This window comes from Cornus florida, unplaced genomic scaffold, assembly GCF_030987335.1.
Source record: "Cornus florida cultivar Cherokee Brave unplaced genomic scaffold, ASM3098733v1 CherokeeBrave_3.0.0_Hap2_Chr01, whole genome shotgun sequence".
Lineage (NCBI taxonomy): Eukaryota > Viridiplantae > Streptophyta > Magnoliopsida > Cornales > Cornaceae > Cornus > Cornus florida.
This window is the reverse complement of record NW_026775571.1, coordinates 106,972,511-106,986,008: the sequence shown is the minus strand read 5'-3', so window position 1 is coordinate 106,986,008 and position 13,498 is coordinate 106,972,511. Positions and strand designations below refer to the sequence as shown.

Here is a 13,498-nt window from a genome sequence, read left to right as displayed (position 1 = left end):
GTTATAGATGTTGAACCGATGTTACTAGGAAAGTTTCTTAGTTTCAATGTCTATGTTAGTGATAAAGAGACTGTTTTTTATGTGTTGATTTTACATTTATGTTTCGATTGAGGGAGAAACAATGTGAGGTATTTCAAAGAGCCGCAGTACCACGTGTGTCTACACTATCCATATACGTTTATATACATAAGCATATTAGTTTGAAAAAGCTAAAACACCCCCTACTATACCTTCAAATGTTCTGGTTTTTCATATACGTTTCGGAATAAACAAATGTTCTAGTTTTTTAAATTTCCTTCACATGCTTTATTCTCATTTGGATGTACTTATAAAGACACACAAATCCTTCAAAGGTTTTACACATAAAATAGAAGAAAAATACACAAACAGAGGCATATAAATAAAAATACACCCCATAAATCCTTCAATTTATTGAAAAAATTACCTTCAAAAAGTTGGGAACAGGCTGATTACCTACAATCAAAAGCATTAAGGAAAGAAACAGAGGGTTTTGCACTTTCTCTAAATGAAACTTTTCTCTCTTCTTTTTTCTTGTTATTTGAGTGTCGATCTATTAGGAAAAAACTATAGAATACAAAAAATATATAAATATATATTGAGTGAAAGAGCTAGAGTTAAAAAAAAATACCTATTTGTAATGCCTGATCGCTGAGTTCCGAATCAGCATATCCTCGCCGGACCTAGTTGTAGTTCAGAATGAGATCGAGGAGAGAAGCAAATTGCTGTAACTTTTGACGTTTGGGTTTCAGAGAGGAGAGAGGCAGATCGTGTGGGGTTCCATTGTTCTAAGAGAAAAGAGATCAGTAATGAATGAGGGCAAAACGGGGAAAGGATCTAGAGGGTTGTTTTAATGTACAAAACGACGTAGTAGGTTTTACTTTTCTATAATTTGGGGACACAAGAGGAATTTTCTTATATTGTCAAATTGATGTAGAGAGTGACACGTGGAAATAAGATTATGGGGACAGACAAAATTCCATCCCTAAAAGAATTTGGGACAGTCCTACCAAAATTTCCTTGAATTCTTCCCTCCAAAAAAATTCCCGCGTGTATTTTTTGGGTTAATTGGGACAGAGGCATTTTGCTGTCCCAAATAACCCTAGCTTTTGGGACGGATTTTAAACTGTCTCAATTAACCCTAGCTTTTGAGACCAATTTTAAACTGTCCTTAATAGTTCGTCCCTACTATCCTCATTTCTTGTAGTGAGAGGGAGAGAGATGACTCGATCAAACTTGAAGGCTAAGCTAGCGTGAGAATTTGAACGGATTAGCTTGCAAGGAGTTGGTATTAGTTAGCAGATATTGTTGGCAGCAATGGTGTTCTTTGCTACTGTAAGGACTTCTGTTGCAGTGATGTTATAATTTATGAGCACATTAGTTCTGATTTTCAACATATTTATTTATACTCGTAGTTTTTTAACACATTAATTTTGCTTTTTGGTACATCAAATCTGATTGAAATAGACAGATTCAATTGCGTTAAAATAAAAACTTCAAGTTTGATCAAGTCATCTCTCTCCCTCTCTCTCACACACACACAACACACACACATGCACATGATGTTATAATTTATGAGCACATTAGTTCTGATTTTCAACAAACTTATTTATACTAGTATTTTTTAACACATTAATTTTGCTTTTTGGTACATCAAATCTGATTGAAATGGACAGATTCAATTGCGTTAAAATAAAAAAATAATTAAAAAAAACCCCTAAAACACCATACTATATACAACCGAGAATTTAGACTCCTTGATCGCTTGCACGCGTGTTTGTGAGAGGGGAAGAAATTGAGCATTACCCTAATAGATTCTCAAAATGTCCCATCGGACTATAAGGTCGGTGATTCACTCTATGATCATTGGCCCATTGAAACTTTCAATCCTCCAAATACCAAATAAGAGCCATCCCTACCTCCCATATAATAAATAATATTCCCACACACATTATTACACTTGTGTGTGTGTGTGTGTGTGTGAGAGAGAGAGAGAGAACTTAGTTCAACTAGAAACCTCACCCTTCAAGGGCTTCCAAAGCAAAAAGATATATATATATATATATATATATATATATATAATGTAGGACCAAACTAGATCAAAGAAACCAAACTTTTAGACCAAACTAGATAAAAGAAACCTAACTTTTACACCAAATCCCAGAAGCATAGTATTACCCTTTTTGGCTTTCTAATCTTCCAAACTTCACAAAGGAAAAAACCTACAGCACTATAAAATACACTTACTTTAGAGTTCTGAAAACTAATTAATCCCTACACCTAATAAAATAGAACCCTAGATAATCATCTTTCCATAATTAAAAATTCAATCAACCTAGCATGTCCTAAACTGGTATGTTGAGACAACTACTTTTTTTTTTTCTTTTTCTTTTTTTTTTTTTAATACAATACCTTGTTAGATGGAATTCAACAATCATTATGACATCCAAGCTTTTTATGTTTGAAGTTTTGACTGAAAGAACTCATCCCTACATGCACATCATGAAAAGTGGCTGCAATGTTGAGTGGGAAATAAAGTGGTTCACAGAGGGATGAGAGGCAAAGATACACTCTCATTGGTAACAGAAAAACCAGTGCCACTGGCTAAAAGTCAACCCATGTTGACTTTGAATATGTATAGATTTAGTGGAATATAAAAACATACCGTCCGTCCACTCTCTCTCTCTCTCTCTCTCTCTCTCTCAAGCAACAATCGATCATATTGGCACTGGCCCAGTGTACTAAACCATCTCTAAATGACACTTCTTTAGGATCCGTTTATATATATATATTATCCAGTTTGGTCTCACTCATGTGATGGTACCGTTTCGCCTGATAAATACGTCTATTATGATGCCTAGTGCAATAAAATTTATTTATTTCAAATTGGCATATAGTTATGTTGTCTTAGTGTGATGATAGTTATTTGTTTTTTTTAGTGTGATGATAGTTATGTTGTTCTAGTAGGATGATATATTGGCACTACACAATGTATTACCGAAACCACAAAATGTGAGACGAGAGTGAATTTTTGTTATTAAGTTATTCGTTTGAATTTGTATTGCTTATTGTTTGGTAATTGCTATCTTTCGAGCCATATTGTAGTGGAAAGAGCTCATGTCCGCATTTTAGATAACATCCAATCAAAACAATTTTATAGTAGATTTAGGTCTAGTTTGGTATGCATAAATAAAATAGATGGGAATGGAATGAAATCAGAAATGGAACGAGAACATAAATGAAATGGAATTGTCATTTTCATTATCTTGTTTGGTTACAAATGTGAAATAATGTTGGAATGAATTGATAATTACAATTTTAAATGGTGGTGGTGGCAGTAGCGAAATGTGTTGGTGGTGGCAGCGGCAGCAACGATGGTGGAAGGTGGTGGTGGCAGTGGCAATGGCGAAATGCGGTGGCGCCCCACGCGGCCGTGTGGAGGGTGGAGGTTGATTCCTTGAAATGGATTTTCATTCCATCCGTTTAGATGCATGTGTAATGGATTCTTATTCCTTGAAATTTTAAATGTCATATTAAATAAGGGAATGATTGAAATATAATGTCAATCACATTCTATTTTTGTGTATCAAACTAGGCTTTAGTATCTTTTTTTCTTAACAAAACTTTAAAGCCTATTTAATTGAATTTAAAAAAATAAAATAAAATAAAAAATAAAATAAAAAAACAAACAGTTTTCAATAATTTACAAAATAAAAAATTATAAAATATTGTTTTACAAAAATTAAAAACTGTTATCAGAAATGAAACAAACAATCACTAAACTTTTCAAAAGAAATAACTTTTAGTGGATAAGTCATTTGTGTGTGTGAATATATGTTTGTATGTTAATGCAGTGTATACAGGAATTTAGGTCTTGTGCAACACGTTATACATCATAGCATTACAACTATGTAAAAAATACATACTTATTATATAAGTAATGTAGTCAATATAAGACATAAAATTTAGCAAAAATATATATATATATAAAAGACATAAAACACAATAAAAGATGAAAACAGTGTAACATGAAAGGATCCAAGTTTATATATATAAAAGCAGCGACAGTTGTCATTCGTTTTAGGATATTTAGGAACGGGCCGATTGGCAATGAAACGGGACGGCTCCCATTTCGAAACGTTTCCGAAAAATGCGGCTAGTTGCCGCCACTTTACTTTTCCATCACTTATCCGTTGAAGATGACATTTGTTTTTTAGTGTGAAAGGTCTCCAATTTGGTTAGTAGCAAAATTACAGGTATACATACACAGAAAACAAAGCTATACATTAACAAATTAACAATATAACATGCCTGGTGAGAGAGAACAAAAATAAGTTAAACTACGTGTTATATAAAATACAAAAAAACAGTTGATCAAAATTGAACCCTTTGATAATATTATTAAAAAATAGTATATACTATAGTATAGTATAAATTAATCGGCCAGCTCAAGACCCTATTAGATTAAGTAAATTATTACAAATTTAAAACTCATTTCCCTTCTTTCTTGCGTATGGAGAAGAGCTGTTTTGTATGAAAAGTCAGCGATTGACTCTCTCTCTCTCTCTCTCTCCTCTCTCTCTCTCTCTTCAAATCCATTCTCTAGCTCTTTCTAAATCCATTCTCTAGCTCTTTCTTTGTTTTTGAGAAGAACAAAAACCTGTTTGAACCTTCAAAAACACAGCTTTTCATTCTTTCTAATTCCTCAACAACAAAACAACCCAGCTCCCCATTTTTTTCTTAGCTTAATCAAATACTTAGAGTGACCATATATATATATATATAAAACAATCACTTCCTTTACTTGTATTTGGTGTACAACACATATATATTTTACCAAAGAGAGAGAGGTCAAATGAAATTGTATTTTATGCTAGCTAGCTGGTTTGATTTCTAAGTATGTATAGTCACTTTCTTCAGAGAATGGAGAATCATATTCATCAAGGTGATTTAGCTGATATAGTCCTAGCAAGCGGCGGAGCAATTACAGGCACATCCGGTGAACCACCCTTGTTCTTCCACTCCGATCCCATGAATTACACTTCCGGGATCGATACAGTTCCGATGAATGATCATTTTGGCGATCCCTTTTCGAACATGATGAGCAATCATCCTCTTCTTCATGAGCTTGATATTCCTGGTTCAGGCTTTTTTGAGGACTCAAAGTATAATTCTAGTACTGCTATGATCAAAGGTGGTGTTGAGGACAACAATACTGCAAGTGTTGGGTATAGTGGTGTTTTTGGTCAGAATACTATAGATGATGAGATGAAGAGACCTTCCAATATTTTTTCAAGGATGCTTCAGATCTCACCCAATAATACTAAGCTGCCGGTTCCGCGGTGTGATTCGCCGGTGGTGGTTGCGGCTTCACCAAGGGGGATTAGGAGTCCTGGCTTAATTGCTAATGATGTGATTAGTGGTAACAGTTCCAAGGGTTTGTTGTTTGAGAACACAGCTGGGGTACAGATCTCATCTCCAAGGCATAGTGGTATAAAGAGAAGGTGAAGTAACTTTCTTGAATGAATTGCCCTTTTTTTTTTTAATAGAAGTGATTTGATTTTGTCAATTTAGTTCACATTTTATGCTATACCATATTACAGAAAACACATATATAGGTTCTTCAATTAACAAAAGGGGGTGTTGAATTGTAGGTAATTAATATGTTTTTGTTATAAAGAGAAGGTAAAGAAATTGGCTTGATTAATGCATGAATTGTCTTTAAACACAAAAGTGATTTAATGTTATATTAATTAGTTTTGTTTTTGTTTTTGTTTTTTTTTTTTTTTTTTCAAGTTTATATTTTTATGTAATACCTAGATTATAGAAGAGAGAAGGGTTCTTAAATTAACAATAAACGCGTTGAGTTTAATTTTTGGGAAATCAACGTTATATAAATTTGGGTATATCTATATTAATTTCATGCTGAGGATCTGAAGATAGGGTTTTATAATTGTTATATATTTCATGTTAAGATAATATAATTAAGTTTTATCATAAGCAGCTCTATGATTCCAGATGAGTTTGCTTTTTGTCAACATTATACCACCAAATTAAACACATTGTCTGAATTGGTCGTGATCAACCTGAAAAGGTTGCCCAAGTTGTGTCATAATATATATTATTCACAGACATGTATAGCTTTCATGTAGTTATCTATAGCTACTTTTCTTCCATAAATCCACCTGAAAAGAGTTGTGTTTTCATTTGTATATATGGCCTTTAGATTTTACTATCCCTTTCAGCTTTCATGAAGAAAAGAAGCCAAAAATCATTCTTCGATCTTCCAAAATGTACAAATTTATAAAACCTCCTACACACCAAATTAAGAAAAATAACTCCTAAATAATGAATTTCTCAACCCACAAGCTTTACATATAAAAATAATTATCATATTAATATTTATAGCTTCTTTCGATCAATTCATGTTGTTGTGTCTTGATTTGTGAAAACTAAAGACAAAAACAACCTTGATTTCGAATTATCCAGAAAGAGCCAAGCAAAGAAGGTAGTTTGTATACCAGCACCAGCTCCAGCAAACAGCAGGCCATCAAGTGGAGAAGTAGTTCCATCTGATCTCTGGGCATGGAGAAAGTATGGTCAGAAGCCTATCAAAGGTTCTCCTTATCCAAGGTATGAAAATTACAGATATTAATTATATATCTTAATAAGAAAATAACAGAACAATAAGACTTCTTCTATATTCTGACATTTGATTAAGATTATTATATACTCATCTTAATTTCTTGCTTGTTCCAAAGAATCTGTAAGCCACGTTCGGTAGTATGGAATTGTTGCTTTTAAAATTGGAAGTGGCCGGAGAAAAATTAGTTCAAAAATGGTACCAAACATAGCTTAATAAGTATACTTTTTTTTACACAACCAAGTTAATTAGTTTTATAATTGAAAATTGAAGAAAACACACATAGAATTAACTAACACATTGACTATTTTATCAAACACAAATTAAATAACAAAATTGTTACAAGTATTAAAGATTATTGAACCATTAGTTTTTTTTTTATTTTTTATCATAATTTAGTTTGTTTACCTTTCATGAATAGTTTGTTTAATTTATTTTATTTGAAATTATTCAGGGGATATTACAGATGCAGTAGCTCAAAGGGCTGTTCGGCGAGGAAACAAGTGGAACGGAGCCGGACTGACCCCAACATGTTGGTCATTACATACACTTCAGAACATAACCATCCATGGCCAACCCAGAGAAATGCTCTTGCCGGTTCTACTCGGTCCCAACCATCAAAGAACACTGCAGCTTCAAAGAATTCTCCGTCTTCTCAGTCCCAAAAGACCACAAGCTTGAATGAGGAACAGAAGGAGAGCCTCACCGACAACGTGTCGTCGTCCATTGTCACTGAAAGTTCCACAACAGGTGGTCCATCTGTGAAAGAGGAGATGGAAGAGCTTGATCATAAGCAAATGGACATAGACGATGGTGATCAGTTCAGTGAAGGGTTTCCTCAGACTTACAGGCCAGCATTGCCAGACTACTACTCCAACCAGTCTGAGGACTTCTTTGCAGAATTAGGAGAAATAGAGGCTGACCCTCTAAATCTCTTGTTCACTCAAGGATTCAGTGCTGGAGATGAGGAGAGAGAAAGCAACAAGAAGGCCTTGGATCCATTCAGTATCTTTGATTGGACAGGAAATAACAACAATAACACGTCATTTGGAGAAGCTAAGAGGGGTTTATAATATTACTTTGAAACAACAACAAAAACCCCCACTAAAACAGACTCTTATATGGTTAGTCATTTTTATATGGTGCAATTTTTGTTTATGGTCATGCTTATAGGCCTTGCCATTCTGGTTTGAGATTTAAAGTTGAAATCCTATGTGGTAGAGATCTGAAGTGGAATATTGCATCGGACAGCTCTTGGCTCATGCGCACGTATTTGAGCCAAGAGCCATTCGATACAGTACTACACACTAGAAAGGATTCTGACTTCATTTGCATGCGTATAAGGCCCACGTACGCGAATAACTTGAGATCTTTCTATTGTAGTACAGCTCGATCGTATATTTTCTTCATATGAGATTTGCAGTGGGCAAGGTAGTTTTTATCAAGTTTCTTACCTTTTCTTGATGTTGTTATTTACCAGAAGAGTCAGTGGGATTAGGAAAAGGAGTAAAAAGAGAGGGTGGAGGCAGACCTAATGAGAGTCCCACATTCCTTTGGAATATTAGTGGATGGGACAGAAAGCTGAGGAACAGAAGATTTGAACAGTTAAAACATGCAAGTACATTTATCAGAGACATGACTGAAAGCTCGTGAAGAGATTGATGTAAGGTGGGACTCTTTCTCTCATCTTTCGGATCAGTGGACTAAATTATTCAAGCCGGACCCATGCATTAATTTGGTCATGTGTAATACCTATATATATATGTACACACACATATGGAGTATATGTTTGTATGTATAACACTAGGGGAAAAAGCATTGGAAAAGCTGGACTTTTCATATCGATCAGTCTTCTCCAGTGATTTGTAAAAGAGAGATACACAAGCTTTGGGTTCCTCAGCTTTCTGTTTGTTCAATGTCCACGTACACAACTTTTGTCTATTTTGAATTATTTACTTTAGATTAATGTACTATATATTTAATTAGTCTCATCTTCTCTAATTCTCTTGCTGATTTCTTTCCAATTAATGCATGCATGCATGTTGGATGAAATGAATGTAAGTATATACTATATAATTATATATCTGGCTTGTAATAAATATTAGCCATGCTCGAACTTGACAATCTTTTTAATTACCAAATATATATATATATTAGCAATGCATCTCCGATCTATCATCTACGGTGTATATATTATGGGTGTGCTGTTGAGTTCATTAAAGCATCATTAATTCTCTGCCACATTATTCCCAATAATTTTTTAGACTTCATGCTTTAAGGCAATCTAGCATTGGATCGAGCTCACACTTTTTAGTTTAGGTTTAGCAAAGTCACTTGAAATAATGTTGTATTAATAATGCATTTTGATATATATATATATTTGAATATTTTTAAGAATTTTAACAACTATAATATAAAATTTTGATATAAGCTTAAGATTTTGCACGTAATATAATATATAATATATATATATGTATGCCCCTCAAAAAATATTATATATATATATATATATATATGGTTTAAATTCAACTCACTTAATCCACCGTATATATATATATATAATTTATTCACTTATATCAATTCTTGTATTCAGTGGCCGAGTAACAAGAAATTTGATACAATTTTGGTGTGAGTTTAATTGACTTATATTTATCAACAAATTTATTCACTTACACCATATATATATTCTTGTATTCAGAGGCCGCGCTCGAGTAACAAGAAGTTTGATACAATTTTGGTGTGAGTTTAATTGACTTATATTTATCAACAAATTTATTCACTTACATATATATGCGGCCTCTGAATACAAGAATATATATATATGGTTTAAGTGAATAAATTTGTTGGTAAATATATAAGTCAATTAAACTCACACCAAAATTGTATCAAATTTTTTGTTCCTCGAGCGCCGGCCTCTAAATACAAGAATTGACTTTAATTTACAATATAATTTCACACTCTTTTTTCACCTTCCATTCCCCTAATGCTCTGTTGGATATTTACAATATAATCAAAATTGATTTATACTTTATATTCTGATTTTGTTGAGATCTATAGTTAAGATTTGGTCGGCTGCAGGCTAGCTATGAGGACGAATCAGGTAATGCCGATCCTATTTTTACTCCCTGCTGATATTGTGGGATCCTGGGCTGCTGGTCAACTTACTTGATCAATTGCTACACCTTTTTTGACTTTTGAGTATCCCATTTGTTTTTGCTTATGTAGACATTACTACATGTCGAGTGGTTATTTGGTCCCCACACACACACACACACACGTATAGTTATTACAGGCAGCAAATTACGATACGATCTGCTAACATGACTCGAAGTAAATTTGAGTTGATATTAAATGGATTTAGGTCATAAATGATTTGACACAATTAACCTATTTACTTAATTGTGTCGGATTAGGGTCGAGGGTTCAACCCGTTTAATCCATTTATGACATGTTTAACTCATAATATGTTACCTTTGTAAACCTAATTAATATGAGCATTTAACATAAACCTTATTTATACCTTATGATTTTTTTTTTTCTTATTTTAAATATTTAGGTTAATTGTGTCAAATTTTTTATATTATTCATTATTTGATTAAATATTAAATGTTTCGTTTTGATAAACATGTTATTAAACTGGTTAACACGTTTAAAACTCATTTAATAAACAAGTTGGGTTAGTGTTGAGGGTTCTTGACATGATTATTAAATAAATCGGGTTTAGGTTTACCTATTTAGTATAGTATCCTTACATCAACACGACAAGATTATGACTCACAAATACAAATTATCACCCCTAATATTTATATAAGATTTTGATCAGCTATAAGTTGCAAGTTAATTTAACTGGCATGCAGCAGAAATAAATAAAAAATAAAAAAATCTGGCATGTAGTTCTTTCAATTTAATTTGATCCAACATAATTTGCCAAATATATATAGAGAAAGGAATAAAAACTACTAAGCTTCGGTAGGTTATTGTAGGTCTCTTATTGTCTTTTCTTGACAATATTTAGATTATCATTGATGAGGGAGAAAGTATACAATTGGATCAATAATAAAGTAACATATTTTTTTTAAATTATCAAAACGGGAATAAATAATAATAATATAACATTGTCCTTGCTACGAATGTCAAAAATATATTCAAAATCATGGACATCTTGTACCACCTTTGTTCATATGTAGAAGCAACATTTTGTTTTTTCTTTTCACGGAAGCAACATTTTCCATGTAGGAATAGTTCCCTTTGAGTTCCGTCAAATCCATTGATTTTTTCATGCTCCATTGAAGTCCATTTCATTTAAAAAGGAAAGGGCGGTCTAAATTCCCAAATGTGTTCCTCATTTTAGTCAAAAATCATTACGTGCTAGACTGAAATTTTCCACATTTGGGTTGGGTTTATTGGAATGACGATAGCTAGTGATGGTCATGATTCGGAAAAGAAAGCACATTTTGGACTCAATTGAATATTGACATCAACCTAAAACTTTACCACCATTAATTTAGTCTCTTTTGAATTTTTAGTACCCAATAATCGGTGCCATGATTTGAGTTTTGTTGTCTTACATCCTTAAAAAAGGGCATATAAAACACATTTGATGTCTCCATACATGTATGTCAAATTATTCATAATAAGCATAGTGTTATCCCATCATTGGTATTAGCACAAGTCCATTACTTTCAAGAGCGTGAATATGTAACAGCACCACGTAGTTGAGATTATCAAGTCAGTTACAGTATTGAATATCGTCTCAGCTTTCAAATGTTAAATTGGTTTCACCATTTCATCACTATCCCTACACCTTTTCACTATTTGAGATGTGTTCATTTGGAAAGAAAGTATTTGCTATAAATGGAGACTCGTCATGAATAGTAATGTACACTTTTTATGAATGTAGTCTTTAGGTGGATTGATCCACTTCTTCCGCAATACAGACCCTTAATATTCAAAGGGAGGTCGGGGAACATGCCCGTACTTTTCAAAAAAGAGGTTAGAAGTTCACGCCTCCGTAAAAATATGGATGTGTGTCACCGAATTGTTATGTTTTTGTATGCAAATTAATTGCAAGCTAGCTTGCTTGTTAAAAAATCTTCAAAATCAATAAGGGTGATTTTGTTTCATAGTGATATTAAATTAGGTACGCCAGTAGAGATATTAAGTCAGAGAGAAATTAGTCTTTCACATCAAAAAGATTTGTTTGTCCTTTTTTTGGGTAATTAGAAATTTTGTTTTTGTCAAATTCTATATTCCATGTTTACAACTAATGCATATAAAGCCTACAATTATGACTATAAATCTATGAAAAATAAAACTAAAACTAAAGACTCCAAAGTTAACCTCAAAAGAATACTAGTCCAAAAGCTGCTGTTTTTGTTGGGCTCTCTTTGGGCTCTGTTTCTGCGAAATGTAATGCGTTTTTCTTTCGTTTGGATCCTTCCCTGGATTCTTTCTTTGGCCCATGGGCCTCATTTGTGTTTTTCTCCTTCTTCTTCTTCTTCTTTTTTTTTTTTTTAATTATTATTTTTTAAAACATTTTTGTATGGTTTTTCCTCTTTATAATAAATTTTATATATGGGAAAAAAATTAATCCTAACAACAAAAGTAGAAAATTTTCTATTTGTTTGAATATGAAAAACAATTAAATGATAAATCTTAAGAAATTAAGAACTTATTCTCATAATCAATTTTTGATAGGTGCAAATAATTTCTTGGAGAGGCGTGTGATAATTAACTAGGAAAAAAAAAAATTTCTTAAGAAATTATCATTATTATTCTTTCCTTCTTTCTTTAAAGAAAGAAAAATAAAATTTCAATTCAAAAAAAATTATGTGAGAAGCAGCAACAAACAACTATGCCACCGAGCGATAATTTAATGATACTTTCTGACTTTACTAATAGAAATTTAAGTTTGCACATATAAGTATTTTATTTAACTTTTTTTATTTTTTATTTATCTTCATTTGCAACACATAATATGTGACATTACTTATTGTAACACGGTTCGCGTCATGAGTAAATTCTTTGACAATTAACACAACATTCATTCATTTATTTATTTATTTTATTGTTGTTGTAAAAAACTTAAACCCTTACATTGATGAGAAATTATACGTTTCAACGGTTGCAACATATAATTTCTTCACATTGAGATGCAACCCTTGATTTATATTCTATAGTTTTTAAATATCGTGTTCACTTAATTAATTAGCATGTTATAATGGTGAGGATATGTCGCATATGTGTTTGCCTGGAGCTATTCAGATATGCTGTGAATCGATCCTTCTATGTCATGTCATTCCCTCAACGTAAATCCTAGCGTCAAGTCCTTTAGATAGAAGCAGAGGAGGTTCGCTCCAAAACGCAATCAAATTATAGCTGATGAAATTGATAGATTGTTGGATGTGGGATTCATCAGGGAAGTTCAGTACCCATCTTGGCTCTCAAATGTGGTTGTAGTGCAGAAGAAGAATGGGAAATGAAGAGTCTGTATCGATTTCACTAACCTGAACAAAGCTTCTCCAAATAATAGCTTCCCGTTACCGAAAATTAATCAGATGGTGGACGCCACTAATGGGTATGAACAGCTGACCTTTCTAGACGGCTTACTCAGGTTACAATCAAATCCTTATGGATCTGGATGATGAGGAAAAAATTTCTTTTATAACCGAGCGGGGGATCTATTATTATAAGGTAATGCCGTTCGGACTATAAAATGCTGGAGCCACTTACCAAAAGCTGGTTAGCAGGATTTCCAAAAGTCAAATGGGCAAAACTGTAGAGGCCTATATTGATGATATGGTAGTGAAAAGTAAAAGGAAGGACCATCATTTGTAA

The 13,498-nt window shown here is 32.8% G+C and overlaps 1 protein-coding gene across 1 annotated transcript; it reads left to right on the top strand.

Moving 5' to 3' along the window:
- The first annotated feature begins 4,594 nt into the window (after window positions 1-4,594).
- On the top strand, window positions 4,595-8,579 carry LOC132312420 (probable WRKY transcription factor 14). The gene is made up of 3 exons (XM_059810792.1): window positions 4,595-5,522; window positions 6,508-6,651; window positions 7,116-8,579. The coding sequence occupies exons 1-3, from the start codon at window positions 4,918-4,920 to the stop codon at window positions 7,732-7,734; spliced, it is 1,368 nt and encodes a 455-aa protein (XP_059666775.1). The 5' UTR covers window positions 4,595-4,917; the 3' UTR covers window positions 7,735-8,579.
- The last annotated feature ends 4,919 nt before the right edge of the window (window positions 8,580-13,498 follow it).